This window comes from Centruroides sculpturatus, unplaced genomic scaffold (genome assembly GCF_000671375.1).
Source record: "Centruroides sculpturatus isolate CEXI.00-Female unplaced genomic scaffold, Cexi_2.0 scaffold116, whole genome shotgun sequence".
NCBI classification, from domain to species: Eukaryota; Metazoa; Arthropoda; class Arachnida; order Scorpiones; family Buthidae; genus Centruroides; species Centruroides sculpturatus.
Genome location: NW_019384401.1, coordinates 937,485 through 958,268, shown reverse-complemented (window position 1 = coordinate 958,268; position 20,784 = coordinate 937,485). Strand labels below are relative to the sequence as shown.

General features: G+C 28.2%; 1 protein-coding gene across 1 annotated transcript in view; it reads right to left on the bottom strand.

The window, feature by feature from the left end:
* LOC111618674 (uridine 5'-monophosphate synthase-like) overlaps window positions 1-20,784 on the bottom strand; it is a 35,627-nt gene that overhangs the window by 7,622 nt on the left and 7,221 nt on the right. Inside the window, exons 2-7 of the mRNA XM_023360238.1 lie at window positions 19,398-19,496; window positions 18,746-18,907; window positions 18,571-18,674; window positions 18,191-18,326; window positions 5,257-5,391; window positions 1,152-1,285 (exon numbers count right to left, since the gene is read on the bottom strand). Coding sequence (XP_023216006.1) covers window positions 1,152-1,285; window positions 5,257-5,391; window positions 18,191-18,326; window positions 18,571-18,674; window positions 18,746-18,907; window positions 19,398-19,496 — 770 coding nt within the window. The remainder of the gene's footprint in view (window positions 1-1,151; window positions 1,286-5,256; window positions 5,392-18,190; window positions 18,327-18,570; window positions 18,675-18,745; window positions 18,908-19,397; window positions 19,497-20,784) is intronic.

Genomic DNA, 20,784 nt, shown 5'->3' with positions numbered 1-20,784 from the left:
TGTACAGTACGATGTCACGGCTCAGTAAATATGTCAACACTGAAACGAAAATCAGTCTGGCATAGGGAAAAATGGGGGAATTTTACCGCGAAATGGTGAATTGTGCAATGGAGTAAATTGAGCCAGCATAAACTGAGGGCTACCTGTACTTCAATTAAGTGTATTTGCTGTTTAGTTTATCAAAATGGGTATTGTTTAGGGTGTGGGAACAGATTAATTCACTTTCCATTATTTCTAATGGGGAAAACTGATTTGGACTTTGAACAGTCTCCTGGAATGAATTATATTCAAACTAAAAGACACTATTGTATTTATGCTAATTATTAAATAAATTACGTAATCAATTTGGCACTAGAGGTAAGCGTTAGGCGCCATCTCTTATTAATCCCGCTCCGGGCCGATTTTTTCTCCCAGCAGTTCTAAATTATTTAAATTAATTGATTTATTTATAATTATTAATATTAATAAGAGATGGCGCCTAACGCTTACCTCTAGTGCCAAATTGACTATTGTATTTAGTAATCTAATCATCTAAGAAAATACCTAGAAGAACCTTGTTGTAGTAAGACATTTTGAATATAAATTATCCATATTTATAAAAGTTACTTATATAAAATTTTTATTAAAATGTTTAATTTTTATTAAAATGTAAAATTATTAAAACATACAGAATATTAACTTAAAATGAAAGCTATCTTTATTATTAACTGTAAACTCAGTATTTTATAAAATAAATCTAATAAACATATACAAGTTGCCATGGAATGGAATTTGTGTTTCAATTTAAATTATATCAAGATTTTATCTAAACATTTTTCAGATATGTTAAGAAGAATTTTCACACTCATTTCCTTAATTTTGAAAAGTGTAAAATAATGTAAATTATTTATTAAAAAACTGATATTTATTTCAATTGCAATTATTATATTTAATCAATGCATCATTAAAGCCAAACGATTGCCAGAATATACAGGGCTATATTACTATTACTACTATTAATTATATAAATTATTTAAATAATTTGATTACTAATAGTAGTAGTAAAATAGCCCAATATAATGTGGCAATTACTTGGCTTTAATATGTATCTATCAGGTTAAAGATGTTTATATTTGTACATATATACAATACATCATTATAAAATTGCATACCTGTCTTCAAACAAAAGAAAATTCTTTCTTTGTGAAATTTCTTTTAGTTTCTTCATAGAATCAACATTAAAATCTTCTATTATATCTATGTGAGTCTTTAATATACATATTTCAGAACCAACTTCTTCTGCAAACTAAAAAAGAAACTTTTCTAAAACTAATATTCTATTTAAAGATATTAAAATGTATCTTATCAAAGAAGTTAATAAAAATTTGAAATAACAAAACATTGGTAAAGATTTAATAACTAAATTTCTTTTACAACTTTCTTCAAATTGATTCAACAAATCAAATTGGTTCTCTGACTTTCTAAATAAAACTTAAATTGGCAAATTACATTCCTGTTTCCATGAGATAAAATAGACTTAAAAGACATAGTGCTTTTTTCCATGATTAAATTTTGTGAAGTAATATTTAAATCAGCACATTAAAATATAATTTATTATTCAAATAATGCAAACTTTCTAAGTGGAACTATGACTCCATGTGACAATCTGTAGTCCCCAAATCAACAGAATCACAATAATTTCTATTTGAAGCGAGTGAAGAGATAAAGAGGCAGTTAAAATGACAGATACTTTATTAACACAGGATTAGTATATAAACAATTGAGTGAAGTGATGCAAATCAATAATTTATGATGACTGGAAAAACAATGAACATAAAGATGGAATAACTAAAGCACGCTACACACAACCAAGCACATATTACAATAAATGAAGAACTATAACTTAAGTGGAGATAACTGGATCTTTAAATAATAGCAACGATAAAAAATATTGTAAATTAGAAGGCAAATTTGTATAAAACTAGACAAGTGCTCCAAAATCCAATAATGAATTGTTCAGAACAACTGAAGTTTCTTACAAAATATATTAGTTTCTTCATTTCACATACATTAACTAACAAAAAATAATAGTTTTTAAAAATAAAACATCAATCAAAATTTGAAAATTTTTTAAATCACCCTCTTATCAAAATAAATGGAAAAAAGTTTGTTTAGAAGTTCTGAACAGATCATTAAAAACAATAATTATCTGAATAAATAATAATGAGAGTTTAAAGAAAAAAAAGGATCTTATTCATCACTCCACAAGAAACTCGTGATATATTTTTTTTTTTGGTATATTCAATATAAACATTTTACTCCAAAACGAGTAATCCAAGTAAAACACAATGAACCTCTATTTTAACAATGATTGGAAAGAAAACTACTTTGTTATTGAAAGTAAAGAGAAATGTATTTGCTTAATATAAAACAGTACTGTGCCAGTGAAAAAAACACAATGCTGAATGTCATCACAAAACCAATTACAGTTCTTTTAAGGTTAGTTATATTTAATCAACTAAAATTGGGATTATCTACAGCATTTTTACCAGCCAAGTAAGTAAAAATAAAAATGCCAATATTGCTTCTTTTAAGATTTCTCATTTGTTGGCAAAACAAAAAAAAAAGAAACCATTTTTAGAAAGTAAACTAATTAAGGAAGCACTTCTCATCAGAGCCGATTCGTTATTTAAAGGATTTTCTAATAAGCAAGAAATTATTTCAGCAATACAAGATTTGCCGTTATCAAACAATACAAGTACAAGAAGAATCCAGGCAATTTCAACAGATTTACAAAGTCAGTTGAAAAATGACCTGGAAGAATTTGAGTATTTCTCATTACAATTAAATAAGTCAACAAATATATCAGAACAGGCCCATCTTTGGTACGTGCAAGGCCCTGGGCCAAGAAAAGCTTGGAGGTCATTAACCCTCCATTACCAATTCCCTTAAGGAATTGGTAATGGAGGGTTAATGTTCATAAATTTTTTCAATTAGCTTTCTCTGCTAAACATATTGTTATATTTATGTTTAATAAAATTTATCAAACATACCTTTTGATTGTTTGCTGTTTATAATAATTTTATTACTTGTTGCTCTATTCAATTTTGCATATTTTTGAGGTCTCAAATGTTAGGAGGCCCCTGGGCATAAAGACTGGCCTGTATCAGATACAGTGCAATTTGCAGTAATGATAAGAATGTTTTAAATTAAAAATGATAAGAATGTTTGAATTAAAAAAATGGTTTTTTAATTCAGTAATTTTAGTGTGAAAGAAGAACTATTAAAGTTACTATCAATGCAAGAGCTTTCGAAAAGGGGTGAAGATATTTATATTTTTAAAAATTACTCAAAAGAAATTAATATGCCTTTACACAAGTTATTAGCAATAATTACTGATTGTGCACCAGCAATAATGGATTAATTTCCCATTGTAAGAAAGATGAATCCTTTCTGAACATTATGTATTATCAATGCATCATACATAAAAAATTATTATGTGCCAAAATATTATCCTTTGAACATGTTTTGAATGTTGTTGTTAAAATAATTAACAAAATTTGAGCAAATCCTTTATCATACAGATTGTTTACAGCCCTTGTAGAAAAGGACAAATCTTCCAAATCTGACCTTATCTAATATACAGATATAAGATTAAGTAAAGGCAAAGTACTTGGCCAATTTTTTGATCTTTTGGAAGAGATAAAAAAAATTCCTTATTTGAAAAGGTCAAACGTTTGAACAATTAGATAACCTACAATGGTTGATGGACTTGGCTTGGCTTTTTTAACTGACATATATGAAAAATTTAACAGTTTCATCCTGGATCTCCAAGGAAAAAACAAACATTTAGCTGAAATGATTAGCTCTATAAAAGCATTCATAGCCAAAATACAGTTTTGGATAAACAATATGTCGAAAAATTCTCTTGTACACTGATGAAAAAAGTGACTGCTGAAGATAATTCTGACCTAACATTATTTATTACTCATCTTAAAAACTTTTGGAACAATTTGAAAATAAATTCCAGCAATTTACCATTATTGAACCCATGGATACATTTTTTGTAAATCCTTTTACTACACAAGTAGACATTACTGAAGCTGCTAAATCTATAGTAGAACTTCAAGAAGAAACATCAATAATTGAAAAAGAGATTTTAGATTTTCAAAATGACATTATATTAAAATCTCATGATACAGATGAAAACTTTTGAAATTTAGTTGATCATAAGAAGTATGTATAATCTTTTGAAAAAAAGAGCCTTCAAATTCATGGTGGATAATAAAGATTCGTACAAGTATGTAGAACTCTTTTGGTTCCACATACTTGTATGAATCTTTATTATCCACCATGAATATTATAAAATCAAAAATCAAACCTCAAATTACTAATCTTGAAGATTGTTTATGATTGGGATTATCATTTTATACTCCCAACTGTGAGAAATTAGCAAATGAAATGCAGTGTCAAAGATCGCACTAATTCAACTTTTATAATAAATATATATGTTACAAAATGCATGTTATAATAAAGAACATAATATTTAATTTTTTTTAAATCCAATTTGCACCCGCCACTATTTTTTGCAATCTTGAATATGCCCATGCCACAAAAAGGTTGGGAACCCCTGGTTTAGACATACTAACAAAGAAAAACATTTGGTAGCATAAAGTAATATATNAGAAATTAGCAAATGAAATGCAGTGTCAAAGATCGCACTAATTCAACTTTTATAATAAATATATATGTTACAAAATGCATGTTATAATAAAGAACATAATATTTAATTTTTTTTAAATCCAATTTGCACCCGCCACTATTTTTTGCAATCTTGAATGTGCCCATGCCACAAAAAGGTTGGGAACCCCTGGTTTAGACATACTAACAAAGAAAAACATTTGGTAGCATAAAGTAATATATAAAGTTATAAATTAACTAGTTATATATTATTGTGACATCATCACAATGCCAGGCTGCAAAATTTAATCATATTTTAATTTAAAGAGTTCCAGTCCAGACTGACAGTTTGTATACAGTTAATTGGGACCTCCACCTCTAAGCTTTCCACATCTGGTTTCAAATTTGACCTAACTTGTTTTTGAGATTAACAAAGGAGGATAGATGACAGTAGAAATCTAAGTTTTCAATAAAATTGCAGCCCAATAATAAATACAAATGAGAAAAACTATCAAAATTTTTGCCAGGTTTTATTTTAGGCTGGTAAAAATTTGATACTTTTCAATTAAGTAAATTTATAAATTTAAAAATACTCACATGAAGTAAATCTGAGAAAGATGTTACATCAACAGCCAAACATAAATTTGTCTGTTTTTCTTCCATTATTTGAAGTAATTTCTTTGTAATGGGGTTTTTGCATAATTTGGCACGATTGGAATAAGACAATATATTCTAAATAAACAAATAAAATACAAATTTGAAAAAAAAATTTAGCAACTATAAAATTTTTAAAGGATTAAAGCTAATTTTATTTTATCTTAATTACTTTTAAATTTAAAATCATGAATAATTCTGATTACAATGAAAACTGGTACATTGCATTTATTAACAATAGCAACTATTCATTACATAAAATAAAAAAAAATTATAAATTAAATATTTAGATATTAAAATTTGCAATAAACATCTTAAAGCTATTCTTTTTCTCCACTCAGTCACAGCTATTGAGATAAATAAGTTTACTTAATTTCTATGTATAGTGTACTTTTAATCCAAAAAAATTTTTCTTGTTATAGGTATATATAATGATCCACTATGGAAAATAAAGATAAAAATATAGAAATAGAATTTTTAATATGTGCCCTTATATGATATGTAAGTGTTTGTATTGTAGAAATCTTCTTATGTGATATTTAAATAATGTCGTGTCCTTAATTACAATTTGTATATATATTATTATTTTTTGAACAGCACTGAAGAGGGGTTGGAAACTTAACATCCTGAAATGCATTTGTAATTCAATTTTTGAAATAAAGCCGTAATTTTCTGACCAGAAAGCTGTGAGATCGTCTACCAAGAAAAATTTTTTGGATTAAAAGTATACTATACATATAAATTGAATAAACAGCAACCATACTATATTAAGTTTACTTAAATTAATATGTTGACTGCTATTATGTCATTGAGTTCCCTGATGTCATTCTCAGACATCTGACTGTATGCAATACTCAAATATATAATATTTATTCTTTGTTTAGAAAAGCTGAGTCCAAATTATAGTAATAATCAAATGATAGTCTAACAACCAACTTCTAGGCTGATAGTAAATCTAGCTATCATTTGGTTCTATTGTATCTTCAGCCAAACTTATACCAAAAGCTTATTTTTTCTGAAAAACTTACTTGGGTTATCTCATAGTTGACATATAAAATTAATAGTAAAAGCATTGTTATGACAACCAACAAGAGATGAAATTTATTTTATAGAAACAACTTTAATTGGAAATTTAGAATGGAAACTCATAGATAAACTGGATTTGTGAAATTTCAAAAACCATTATCAAAAATTATAGCAAAGGCAAACTCAGCAAAAACAACAATTGACAAAATGGAATGAGCACATTATATTAAAAAGAAATGATGAGAATTGTCATATATTGTTCAGAAAATTGCTGATAACTGTTTGGAATATACTAAATATAATATATTACCTATATCTGATTAGATCTATATTCTAATATGAACTTAAATCTAGATTCTCTGATATGAGATATCAAAAACAGACATATTTGGAGGAGAAGATAGTATTGCACCAAAAAATACCTTAGATAAGTAAACTTCAATCCACCAATCAGCAGGGATAAAATCTTGATATAAACTAAAGTTTAAATTCCTGAGCTTTACAATTTGCTTGAGTTACAAGTCATCTTTTCACTACTCTACTCAGATTAACCACTCCTGAACTGAAAGCAAAGCTTTATCAATGAGTCATTGTGGCAATGAATATTTATTCATTGCCACAACGAGTCATTGATAAGTATACTTCTATATCCTATATTCGTGACATTTGCTGAGAAGTGAAACCCAGCTTAAGTACCAAAAGTGGAAATAGACCAACTAAGTCTCCTAAACTTATTAGTTTCTATTGCTTATTTGTATGGCTGTATTTAATCACATGTTTATATTTCAGCCCTGATATGAATGTAATTTGTAGTTAGTACATATAGCTATTTATTATTTGTACATTTTATTGTAAATTACTATATTTAAGAACCTGTTGCTACTGTGCATAATTTCCTTATTAATACAGGAAACAGACAATTGCACAGTGTGAAATTCATGATAGCACTTGCATCAATAATTTTTCAGTTGTCAGTGTCTAAATATAATGGTACTATCTTATGTACCGTTATGTCTTATAATGATAAAGGTCCAATTATAAAAGGAAATAAGTTTATTGCAGTTGCTGACCAAAAACATAAGTTGTACAAACTGACTATTACATAAACGTGAAGATCAACAACACATCAACACCGGGGATGGAAATCAACACTGTTGATAACTATTACATAATTTAAACTATACAAATTTGTATTAAATTTGTACTAAATTGGCAAAAGCCAGTTAGCTATGGCACAAAAGATTGCTTCAGTAAACAACATTAGTCTACAAAAGCTTAAAGGTATTGTATGTTGAATAAACTTGAATGTTAATAAGAAAAGTATGAAGATCTGTCAGCAATGTGTGGAAGGAAAACAGATCAAGCTATCCCATGTTCAGAAAAGAGCCCAATTGTGAAAACCTCTTCAGTGATACAGAGTCATTTATTTGAGCCTGTAACTCCAGAATCACATGATATGAAATATGTACAGACATTCATTGATGATTATGCATTTCACAGCTACATATACATTCAAATCAAAATCAAAAGTATTCAGAAGTTTTTCATTATCTGAATCAATTGCAACTGCTCATTTTTATTTTAAAATAAGTTGATTCAGATGTGATAATGATCATGGATACATCTCAAATAAGAATAAAGGTTCTTTTAAAAAAGAATCAAGTTTAATTTACTATTCATCACACATTGAACAAAACAATGTAGTGGAACAAATGAATAGTACTACTACTGAAAAAGGATGCAGTATGCTATTTGATTCAAAATTAGACAAAACCTTTTAGATTGAAGCAGTTTTAACTGCAATATATTTAATTAGACTCAAAAAAAATGTTAAAAGATAAAGTTCTGCAGAATTATGGTATGATGAACAGCCAAATCTTAAGAAACTGTGTGTGTTTGGATTATTGTCTACTTCCATATGACAAATGCACTTATTGATGGAAAGTTTGAGCCAAGCACTAAGAAATGTATAATGATTGGATNTTTGTTTCTTGAAAATTTGATCACGATTTAAATACAGTATTTAGTTTTAATATTACCGATATGTCATCGAAAAGAAAACGTGTTATATTATCATTAAAAGACAAATTAAAGTATTTGTTTCGATTATCCGGATTTTTCCTTATCCGGACTACCTTCATCCCCAATTAGTCCGGATAATCGAGGTTCTACTGTAATATATTTATGTGAAGCTTTGGTATATACCAAACATAATTAATTTAACTTAGAACTGGATAAAATACAAAATAACAATACAGAAACTACTAAAATTCAGCAAAAACTCACTTTAATAAACTAAAACAAGCATTCTGATTAATTAAAATGCCTCAATGTCCTTAACTTACTATAATATAATTTTTTTTTTACAAGTACATATCTTCTAATATCAGGACTTATTATACTGGCTTTACAGATAATGATACAAAGTTTAACAGAAACAGAAAGAATAATACTGTTTTTGTTGGTCAAATTTGAATATCCAGTTGAGTTAAATATAAAGGAAAACCTGAAAATTAATATACAAAAATACCTGCTGAGGAAGGACAAATGTGTCTGAAATGCAAAATTATGTGTGTGTCCAGGTATATTGAATAAAATAAAAAATTGTTTTCTGTAAAACTTTGTAGCATTATCTGTAAAGCCAGCATAAAAAATCCTGATATTAGAAAATACGTATTTGTAGACGAAAATTTATATTATAACAAGCATTCTGATATATTAAATATGACAAAAAATTATTTTCTGTGAACTCTGTAGCATTATCTGTAAAGCCAGCATAATAAGTCCTGATATTAGAAAATACGTATTTGTAGACGAAAATTTATATTATAACAAGCATTCTGATGTTTTAAAAATGTCAACATCAAGTTTAAACAGAAGGCAAAACAGAAGATAGCATGCAAATTGAAAATTAAAGATCATTGCATATAAAGACACTAAACACACCTTACATATTTTTCCAGCAATTGAATTTTATTACAACAAACATTTTCTGCCTGATTGATAACCTTTGTCTGGTTTTTAAATGGAGATTCTATGTAATTGAAAAGAATATTCTATTCCAGAAATAGAATCTCCATTTAAAAACCAGACAAAGGCTTATCAATCAAGTAGAAAACATTTGTTTTAATTAAATTCAATTGCTGGTAAAGTGTGTAAGGTGTGTTTAGTATCTTATATACTGTGGAAGTTCCAGCTTTGACTATTATTGATTAAAGATTATGTGAGTGAATGAAACATAACATGTCATAATTGAGTTCCATTCTATTTAAACCTAATGATAACATTTTAAAAATATTAAAAACATTTGTTTTATTTCAGTAAAGTGGGTTTTTGCTGGATTTTAGTGTTTCTGTGTTGATATTTGGTATATATTATTACAGTAAATATCTAAATGCATTTTATTTGAAATTCAAAATTATACTTTTAAAATTTGTTATTAATCATATATTCACTCCAAATCTTCCATTTTGTAAAAAATAAGGCAATAAAAGCAGCTACAACCATTAATAACTCCTTGGAGATTTTAAAGAATTAAAGATATGTTAATTGTTAAGTTCTTTTTAGCTACTTTATGCTAGAAAGTTTCTATAATCAATACTTATCAATTTATATCTTTAATTTAAAAATGTTTCTATTTGAACAAAGTTTTAAAAATGTATAAATTTGAAAAGAAATACAGTAGACTCACTAAATTGAACTCAGAGGTACAGCCTGAACAGTTCAAATTAAAAGAAAACCATTTCTGGATGCTACAGAATAAAAAAAAAGAAATGATTTTAATAAAGAAAAACATCATAAGATGCCATGACAAGCAAGTGCCACAGGGCAACTGCAAATCATCCTAATTATGCAACAGTTTGAAATATTTTTAAATTTAATTTTTTTTAAATTAATTTATTAATTTTAAATTTGATCTTTAAATTTCAAGTGGAAATACTACTACACACTCTTGATATGAATAAACAGGATGAGACAAATCAAGTTCAAATTAACAAGAGAATTTTACATTGATTTAAATAGGAATTAGATAGGAACTAGTGTACAGTTTGAATTAAGAGAAAATTTGAATTAACAATTATCCACTATATATTTGTATATACAGTGGCGCCTCGTATAACGTACGCCTCAAATAACGGACACTACAAATAACGGACTTTCTGTTTGACCGTTACGTGACTCGAGCAACGGACTTGCTGCGAACAATGGACTTTCCATTCGGCAGTTACGTGAGATGAACAATGGACTTTTTTCGAACAAATGCGAATGATGTTTCCACTCTTTTTCCGTTGCCAATGACAATCTGCTATTTTTAGGATATATTAGTATTATTAGAATGTATTATTAGTATATCTGAAGTAGAAATGTAATGTAATATATGTTGATAATTTAAATAAACATTAAATGTAATGTAATATATGTTGACGATTCAAATAAACTAAATGTAATTGTGTAGATGCCGAGGTGGCGGGACATAAAGAGGTTGTAAAAAACAAATGGAGCGAGAGTAGCTCGTAGAAGTGTTTAGTGATCTTAATTAATAAAGAATTATTCGTATCATATAATCTGAAAAGTTAAGTCATTTATAATGCATCATGGCTTCTAAAAAAAACAGAAAGGTAATTTCAATTGAAACAAAGCAAGAAATCATCAGGAGTGAAAGTTGACAAAAACTTTCTTGTCGAATGGGGAGAGGTTCAGGAATTTACTAACACTCATTATCCAAACAGAGCTGAGGCCAACAGGATCAATGATCTCTACGATGACACCTTNTGATCCACTATGGAAAATAAAGATAAAAATATAGAAATAGAATTTTTAATATGTGCCCTTATATGATATGTAAGTGTTTGTATTGTAGAAATCTTCTTATGTGATATTTAAATAATGTCGTGTCCTTAATTACAATTTGTATATATATTATTATTTTTTGAACAGCACTGAAGAGGGGTTGGAAACTTAACATCCTGAAATGCATTTGTAATTCAATTTTTGAAATAAAGCCGTAATTTTCTGACCAGAAAGCTGTGAGATCGTCTACCAAGAAAAATTTTTTGGATTAAAAGTATACTATACATATAAATTGAATAAACAGCAACCATACTATATTAAGTTTACTTAAATTAATATGTTGACTGCTATTATGTCATTGAGTTCCCTGATGTCATTCTCAGACATCTGACTGTATGCAATACTCAAATATATAATATTTATTCTTTGTTTAGAAAAGCTGAGTCCAAATTATAGTAATAATCAAATGATAGTCTAACAACCAACTTCTAGGCTGATAGTAAATCTAGCTATCATTTGGTTCTATTGTATCTTCAGCCAAACTTATACCAAAAGCTTATTTTTTCTGAAAAACTTACTTGGGTTATCTCATAGTTGACATATAAAATTAATAGTAAAAGCATTGTTATGACAACCAACAAGAGATGAAATTTATTTTATAGAAACAACTTTAATTGGAAATTTAGAATGGAAACTCATAGATAAACTGGATTTGTGAAATTTCAAAAACCATTATCAAAAATTATAGCAAAGGCAAACTCAGCAAAAACAACAATTGACAAAATGGAATGAGCACATTATATTAAAAAGAAATGATGAGAATTGTCATATATTGTTCAGAAAATTGCTGATAACTGTTTGGAATATACTAAATATAATATATTACCTATATCTGATTAGATCTATATTCTAATATGAACTTAAATCTAGATTCTCTGATATGAGATATCAAAAACAGACATATTTGGAGGAGAAGATAGTATTGCACCAAAAAATACCTTAGATAAGTAAACTTCAATCCACCAATCAGCAGGGATAAAATCTTGATATAAACTAAAGTTTAAATTCCTGAGCTTTACAATTTGCTTGAGTTACAAGTCATCTTTTCACTACTCTACTCAGATTAACCACTCCTGAACTGAAAGCAAAGCTTTATCAATGAGTCATTGTGGCAATGAATATTTATTCATTGCCACAACGAGTCATTGATAAGTATACTTCTATATCCTATATTCGTGACATTTGCTGAGAAGTGAAACCCAGCTTAAGTACCAAAAGTGGAAATAGACCAACTAAGTCTCCTAAACTTATTAGTTTCTATTGCTTATTTGTATGGCTGTATTTAATCACATGTTTATATTTCAGCCCTGATATGAATGTAATTTGTAGTTAGTACATATAGCTATTTATTATTTGTACATTTTATTGTAAATTACTATATTTAAGAACCTGTTGCTACTGTGCATAATTTCCTTATTAATACAGGAAACAGACAATTGCACAGTGTGAAATTCATGATAGCACTTGCATCAATAATTTTTCAGTTGTCAGTGTCTAAATATAATGGTACTATCTTATGTACCGTTATGTCTTATAATGATAAAGGTCCAATTATAAAAGGAAATAAGTTTATTGCAGTTGCTGACCAAAAACATAAGTTGTACAAACTGACTATTACATAAACGTGAAGATCAACAACACATCAACACCGGGGATGGAAATCAACACTGTTGATAACTATTACATAATTTAAACTATACAAATTTGTATTAAATTTGTACTAAATTGGCAAAAGCCAGTTAGCTATGGCACAAAAGATTGCTTCAGTAAACAACATTAGTCTACAAAAGCTTAAAGGTATTGTATGTTGAATAAACTTGAATGTTAATAAGAAAAGTATGAAGATCTGTCAGCAATGTGTGGAAGGAAAACAGATCAAGCTATCCCATGTTCAGAAAAGAGCCCAATTGTGAAAACCTCTTCAGTGATACAGAGTCATTTATTTGAGCCTGTAACTCCAGAATCACATGATATGAAATATGTACAGACATTCATTGATGATTATGCATTTCACAGCTACATATACATTCAAATCAAAATCAAAAGTATTCAGAAGTTTTTCATTATCTGAATCAATTGCAACTGCTCATTTTTATTTTAAAATAAGTTGATTCAGATGTGATAATGATCATGGATACATCTCAAATAAGAATAAAGGTTCTTTTAAAAAAGAATCAAGTTTAATTTACTATTCATCACACATTGAACAAAACAATGTAGTGGAACAAATGAATAGTACTACTACTGAAAAAGGATGCAGTATGCTATTTGATTCAAAATTAGACAAAACCTTTTAGATTGAAGCAGTTTTAACTGCAATATATTTAATTAGACTCAAAAAAAATGTTAAAAGATAAAGTTCTGCAGAATTATGGTATGATGAACAGCCAAATCTTAAGAAACTGTGTGTGTTTGGATTATTGTCTACTTCCATATGACAAATGCACTTATTGATGGAAAGTTTGAGCCAAGCACTAAGAAATGTATAATGATTGGATACTGTGTAATTGATTATCAACTATGGTTGCAAAAGATAAAAAGACTATTTTTGCAAGAAATTTTAATTCTGATGAAGTTAAATGCTTGATATCAACATAAGTAGAAAACAAACAAACAAACTGGAATACTGATGACAGGAATGACTTAGGTCAGCAATAGCGAACTAATGTACAATAATTTAATACTTTCTAAACATTCAGTGTGAATGTTTAGAAAATATTAAGTTTTTATAAATTACAAAAATATTTGACAGATTTCAAAATTTTTCATATGTAATGTGAAAGCAGAGTCAAAGTCATTGCAAAAAGTCTTAAAATTCACTAATTACAAACATAAGATAGGAAAATTATCAAATAAACAACATTAGATTTTTTATGAAACATTGTTTCTGTTAGAATCACATTATTATTTTCTTTGAACTTATCTAGAGTTTATTGTTATTTTCCTGATACAGATTGAAAAGTTAAATAAAGTAAAATTTACATACAAATATGTCTCACTAACCTTGTATAGCTTTGCAGGTAATACTTAGAACGTATCACTAATGTTTTTGACCCATTTCTAGGGTCCAAAGCTATACAAAGTTAATGAGACATATTTGTATTATTGCTTTGTTCACTAGATGGATTTTGTTTTATAAGTAATTCCTTTTACTGTTTTAACTACTCAAATGAAATATTTGACACACAATTTAGAGTCACTAAATTTTGGATTCAATTTTGATCCACCTTTAGAAAAAGTTTTGCCATTGCTGACTTAGGTGATCCAAATTAAGATAAAAGCAATATTTTCAACAATGCTATACCTCAGAAATTAATGAGATAATGTTTGGAAAGATGTTGAAGAGGAAGAGATGGACTAAAATGGCCAAAGACAATCAAACAAGTATATTTTTGTATATAAATTTAGCACTAGATCAACATATTTAAAAGATTACAGTATTCTAGCTTTAAATGCAGAAAAATTTATCAAGGCTATTCCAGAAGTATATGACAAAATAGGAAAGAGAGAGTCAGTTTTCTACATTTTTGAGGACAGTCAGTAATATTCATCTATTCTTTTGAAAAAGTGGAAACATTGCCATTGAAATCAAATAGATGTAAAGTATAATTTTGTTAGAGATTTAAACAACAAGCAATTATTTATTGTAACATTGTCACAATGCCAGGCTGCAATTTTTAATCATATTTTTAACTTATTTAATTTAAAATATATGCTCTCTATCTCAAATTAGTCCTGTAGTGTCTTGCCCCTGTATATCATACTTTTCTGTTAGCAATGGATTCATGCCAGTCATTTATCTAATTCCTTTCAAGAAAAATTTTTTAAATTGAAATAACATGACTTCTGTTTTGGATCAGAAATTCATATATAGTTAATCATGCCTCCTGCCCCTAAGCTTTCCATATCTGGTCTTGAATTTCATTTATCTAACACAGTTCTTGAGATTAAGGAAAGACAGACATTTATAGACCTACAATTTTTTCAAATTGCAGTCCAAAAATATGAATTACATGAAATACTTATTGTCAAAAAAGCAGAGGTAGTTATTCTGACAAAAAACAATAAACAGGAATTAATTCATTAAATTATGCTCTTGTTTAGGAATGCATCAGTTTTAAATTATACTTCATTACAGATTAAAGCACTCTGCTCTAAAGTCCATACTCTATTTTTTTTTGTCAATTATTTCATGCAGTTGTGAAAAGCAAAAATGGTCAATACTCCAATCACTCAATCTATTCAATAATTCTTATTTTAGTAATGAAAAGTCTTGCTACCATGAATGCCCTTTCTGATTCAATTGATATGAGTGGAATCGCGTTTAATGCATTTAAGAGAAGACAAATATTATGTGTTTTTCACCTGTATCCTGAAAGATTTCTAGTTCATTTTCAAGATTGTAGTACTTCTTTTGTTCTCTAGTATTCTTGATTTGTCTACCTCGACTGCTTTAATAGAAACATCATAGCCCAATAATTCGGCATTTCGTTTGTCTTTAATAATCAGGTTATGAAGAAAAACTTCATACTTGCAGACTTCATACTCGTTTGTATCCTTGCCCATTTGCACAACTTGGCATTATGCAGTTATTGAAGGTACTGGGCATGGTTAAAAATTAAGACAGCATAAGCACAATTATTCCAGATATTACAGGTAAAGAATTTTGAGAGTCCTGCCACAAATAAGCAATGTATTTGATTATTGACCATTTGTGACATGCCATAACAAGCAAAAATTAAAAAAACTAATAAGTAGGTTTAAAATTAATAAATACAAATGTATTCTGACAGTTTATGAGTTAATTATAATTTCTATTTGCAAAATTTCCTCAACCTTAACATAAAATAAGAAAAAAGTGAATTTTTAAGAAATTTGCGGGATTTCCTGGGTTAACAACCGGGATCCTGTTTGAGAAACCCACTGCTGATTATATAAGTGAGATTTTACAATCAATGTGTGATGAGTGGGAAATCAAGAAACATCAGGTTATGGCTGTTGTTACCAACAACAGTGCCAATGTTTCCAAAGCTGTGAAGGATTTATTTGGGAGAAACAAACACTTAGGCTGTTTTGTGCACACCTTAAACTTAGTTGCTGAAAAGGCAGTGGAAGAAACAAAGGATTTAGATGCTCTAATTTTAGAGGTTAAAGATATTGTAAAGTATTTTAAACATTCATTTGCAGCATCAGACAAATTGAAAAGCATTCAGGCTCAAAATAAATTGAAGAAAATAAACTTGAAACACTCTGTGCCAGCACGCTGGAACTCTACTTTAGAGATGTTTGCAAGATTTGTAGAACTAAGCCATGATGTAAGTGCAGTATTACTAAGTTTTCACAGTGCACCTCGTATGATTTCTGCATACAATCTTCAAGTACTAAGAGAAGTGATCAATATTTTGAAACCATTTGATCAGCTAATGAAACAGATTTCAGGTGAAAAATATATTACAGTCAGTTCTATACTGCCAATGATAAGCTGTATGACCAAAGCCACAGCTGCCAGAACTCCTATGGAAACAGTAGGGAAAAATTTTTAGGTTGCCATGATAAATTCCTTGGCACACTATTTTAAGGATGCTGAAAGCAACCACTTGCTAGCTATTTCTACAATACTTGATCCATGATTTAAAAGGCTGCATTTTGATTTGCCATCAGCTTGTTCACAGGCAATATCTCACATCAATGAGACTCTAAAAGATATTGAGAGAACAAGTAATGAAGGGATGAGCATCAGTTACAAGATAGGACAGTACAGACTGCTAACAGTGACGATATCTGGAGCTTCCACACCTGTCTAGCTGCAAAGCAGACAGGCACTGAAACACAGAGACTCAGCTGGCTTCGTTACAGAGTTAAAACATTACCCTAAATCAAAATTTAATAGACTGTAAATGCTGTCCCTTAAAAGAATGAGAACATTTGTCTGCCATATTCCCAAATATGAAGAAGCTATCAGACCAATGTTACTGTATCCCAGGAAGCTCTGTTCCATCAGAAAGATTGTTTTCTAAAGTGGGTCTCATTATGACATCAAGATGACATAGGCTCGCCAGCTCAATCCGTGCAAAGATAACATTTTTATCTTTCCTTTCCGAAAAATGGTTTGTTATGATGTACTAAGTTAGTAGGCTATATAACATAGAGTTTGGAACATATTGAGTAAGATCATAAAAATAATAAACAAACAAACAAGTTATATATTGCATTTGCATGTGTAGTGGTATTTTCTGAGTTCATTATTATTATTATTTTTTTGTACAGCTTTCAAATCTAAAGTGCAGGTTTTGGGGTTTAGTGAATTACAGTATTGATGGGTTGGATTCCCACACTGTTAAACATAAAAGTGAGGAAATGTTATGTAGGTTCCTTTACACAAAAATTTAACTTAAGTACTTTAATAAGATTCCCTTCCCTGTTATGATTTTTGAACCTGCAAAGCAAAATTTAACCCTAGTAGTCAAAATTCCCATCTTAGTCCAATATTTCCTGATATATCAACATTTTGTGATGCTATTAGATAATATCATTATCAGCTTTGTGGGTTTTCAATATATCAATATTTTACAAAACTCATCCCATCACTACTGAATAGTACTTGTATTTTCCTCAACATTATAACAAAACATTAGGCAAAGACAAGACTTAATTTTGAATTTATTTATTATAAAGCAAGTTTAAAATAATTATTTTAAACTTGCTTTATAATAAATATTATCTTATAAATATTATATTATCTTCTGAAAATCTTTTAAAATGTTCATAAATAAATTGTAATTAAAAGAATTTTATAACTTTTTCTGTATGCATGCCTTTTTCAGCATATTCAATTTTTATGCAAAAAAACAGAAAAATTCAGTCTATTTACAAGAGTATGTATTTAAATTAAAGCAGTAAATAAGAAAACACAGAGTTTATGTAAATTATCATTCTCATAGATTAAAAAAAAACACACACACACAAAAATTTTGAAATCATCTAAAAATTTCATACATACTTTTGTTTTGAATGGTTCAGACATAATTTTTAAATTTTTATGATCTTCAACAAATTTTTCTATAAGGTCAAAATTATTTTTGTCAATTTTATTGTGCTTATGTAGTAATGACAGCATTGTTGACATTGTATATACACTGTAAAAAAAATGTTATTTGATTCACATATAAATGACTTATAATTCACATTTAAAAATAATACATTAATAAAAAGAACATAAATCTGAAGAAAATTAAAACAAGCTAAAATATTTGTGTAATAAACTCTGACTTTTTAAGATAAAATAATTAAGAAGTGTATAAATTCACATTTTAAAATTAGTATTAATTTCACAGGACAATTTTTTTAGACAATAATTATGTAAACCTTTTCATAACATACCTGTGCAATTTAATTCTTTCCTGCTCAAGATTTTTCTTTCCACCTTGTTCTCGGTCAAGTAATACAATACAATCGCTAATTTCTAAACCAACAGATCTGAGTATCTATATATGTTGAACAAATATATAAAAATTTCTCTCATGTTTTATTTTTGTTAAAGCTTCAAATAACTTACATTTGCAGTTTCTACAACACTGCTTCCACTAGTAACAACATCCTCAATGATAAGACATTTTTGTCTCGCTTTATAATTTCCTTCAATCAATTGTTTTGTCCCATAAGATTTATTTTCTTTTCTTCTCAGTACCATTGGAACATTTTTATTGATAGAAATACACTACATAAACAAAATGTTAAAATAATTATTTATAAGAAACCATTTTCAACTGTAAGTAAAATGGTAGTAAAAAACAATTAATTACAAAATTACTAAGTTGTGTATTTTTCAGTAAATTTTATATTTGATAAACTTAAAATAATTACTTCTGGAAATTTTTTATAAAATCAATGTCTAGAGATTATAGTAATAGCAAGATATGAAAGAAGGATTTATGATTTTATCAGAAATAATACGATTAAAAAATCAGAAACTAAAAAAATTATATAGAAAATGCAAATATGAAGTTTATAGGAGAAGAAAACACATACATTTATAAAGTACTTCAATGCAAAGTGCCTTAAAGCAAAGTACACTTGTATTAAATATAATTACTGTAATTCATCTGATAATTAATCATTATAGTTTTTATTCTATAAATTTCCTAGCATATGATCTTATAACAATAACTGAATAAACATAATTTTGAATTAAACATCAGAATACATACTGTAGCAATTGGTAAGGCTGTATAAGGCACACCACATATTAAGTCTTGGGAGATTTTTGTTTCTTCTATTTTTTGCCACATAACATCTGCAACATTTTTCTAACAATAAAATAATTTATAAACGTTAAAAATCAAATATTTTGCTTTATTTGATGTAATTTTTTAAACATTACAATAAAATAAAATAAAAGACCAGAAACTATAGTTACTTGAAGAATGATTATTAATCCATTCTTCAAAGATACTATACTTTTTTGTTTTCAAATCACTAATTCTAATCAATTTAAAATTCTAATATATGTTAAAATAAGCACTAACACCAAAATCCAGCAAGGATAAAGATACTGTATTAAGCAAAACAAATATTTTCAACTGTTTTTAAATGGTCATCATCAGATTTAATTAATTGAGTAAATTCAGGACCATTGATTAGGCCATGGAAACCATCCAACCTAAATGGAAATCCTTTTACTGCTCTATCCCCTATAAAAGCACAGACTAATGCATTTCAACTTATATGTACACAGCTGTTATGTATAATAATGTTCCTTTTTTAAAAAATATCTATTTCAATTGTGATATCCATTCAAATTTACTCAATTATACCTGATGATGACCATTTAAATCAGTTGAAAACATGTTTTGCTTATTAAAGTATCTTTAATGCCAAAATCCAACAAGGAGGGTTTCCAATAGAGATTCTATATAATTGAACATAGTGTGTTTATTTGAACAGCATCCAGTTACAAGTTATTTATCTCTAATATACTCTATGTTATAAATATTATGAAATAAGCCTTAAAAATGCCTTGGTTAAAATTTTTTTATGATACAGTAGAACCTCCATTATCCGGACCTCCATTATCCGGATTTTCGATTATCCGGATTGTTCAAAATAAACAAAAAGTTTACGAATTTGCTGATTTGCAATTGGCGAATTACGACAGTTTATGTACGTGATGGAAAGCATAACTTTTTTGTTTCAACAACGCCTCATCCAGCACAGTGGTCGTAAACTCTTAAATATATTTTACGTAGTAATAAAAATATAATTTGACATACGTATTTATAAATAATTTATATTCAAATTATATCATTTCTATGACCAAGGGCGGCGTAAGGCATGGATGACGTGGGCCACCGCCTATGCCTCGCGGTTCGAAGGGCCTCGCGCCTCGAAGGTTTACGCATTACTTAAAAGCCGCGAACGCGACGAAAAAATTTTACTCGTCATAAAATGATAAATTGTTTGTCAAATTTTTATTCATAAAAATGCAGTATCAACTGCATTTTATTTTATAAAATCCGTCTTCTTGCGCCACCAGAGGGCCTTTTAAACAATAGGTAGTCTGTTAGCGTTGGTCAGTAGTAGTCCAAATGCAATACG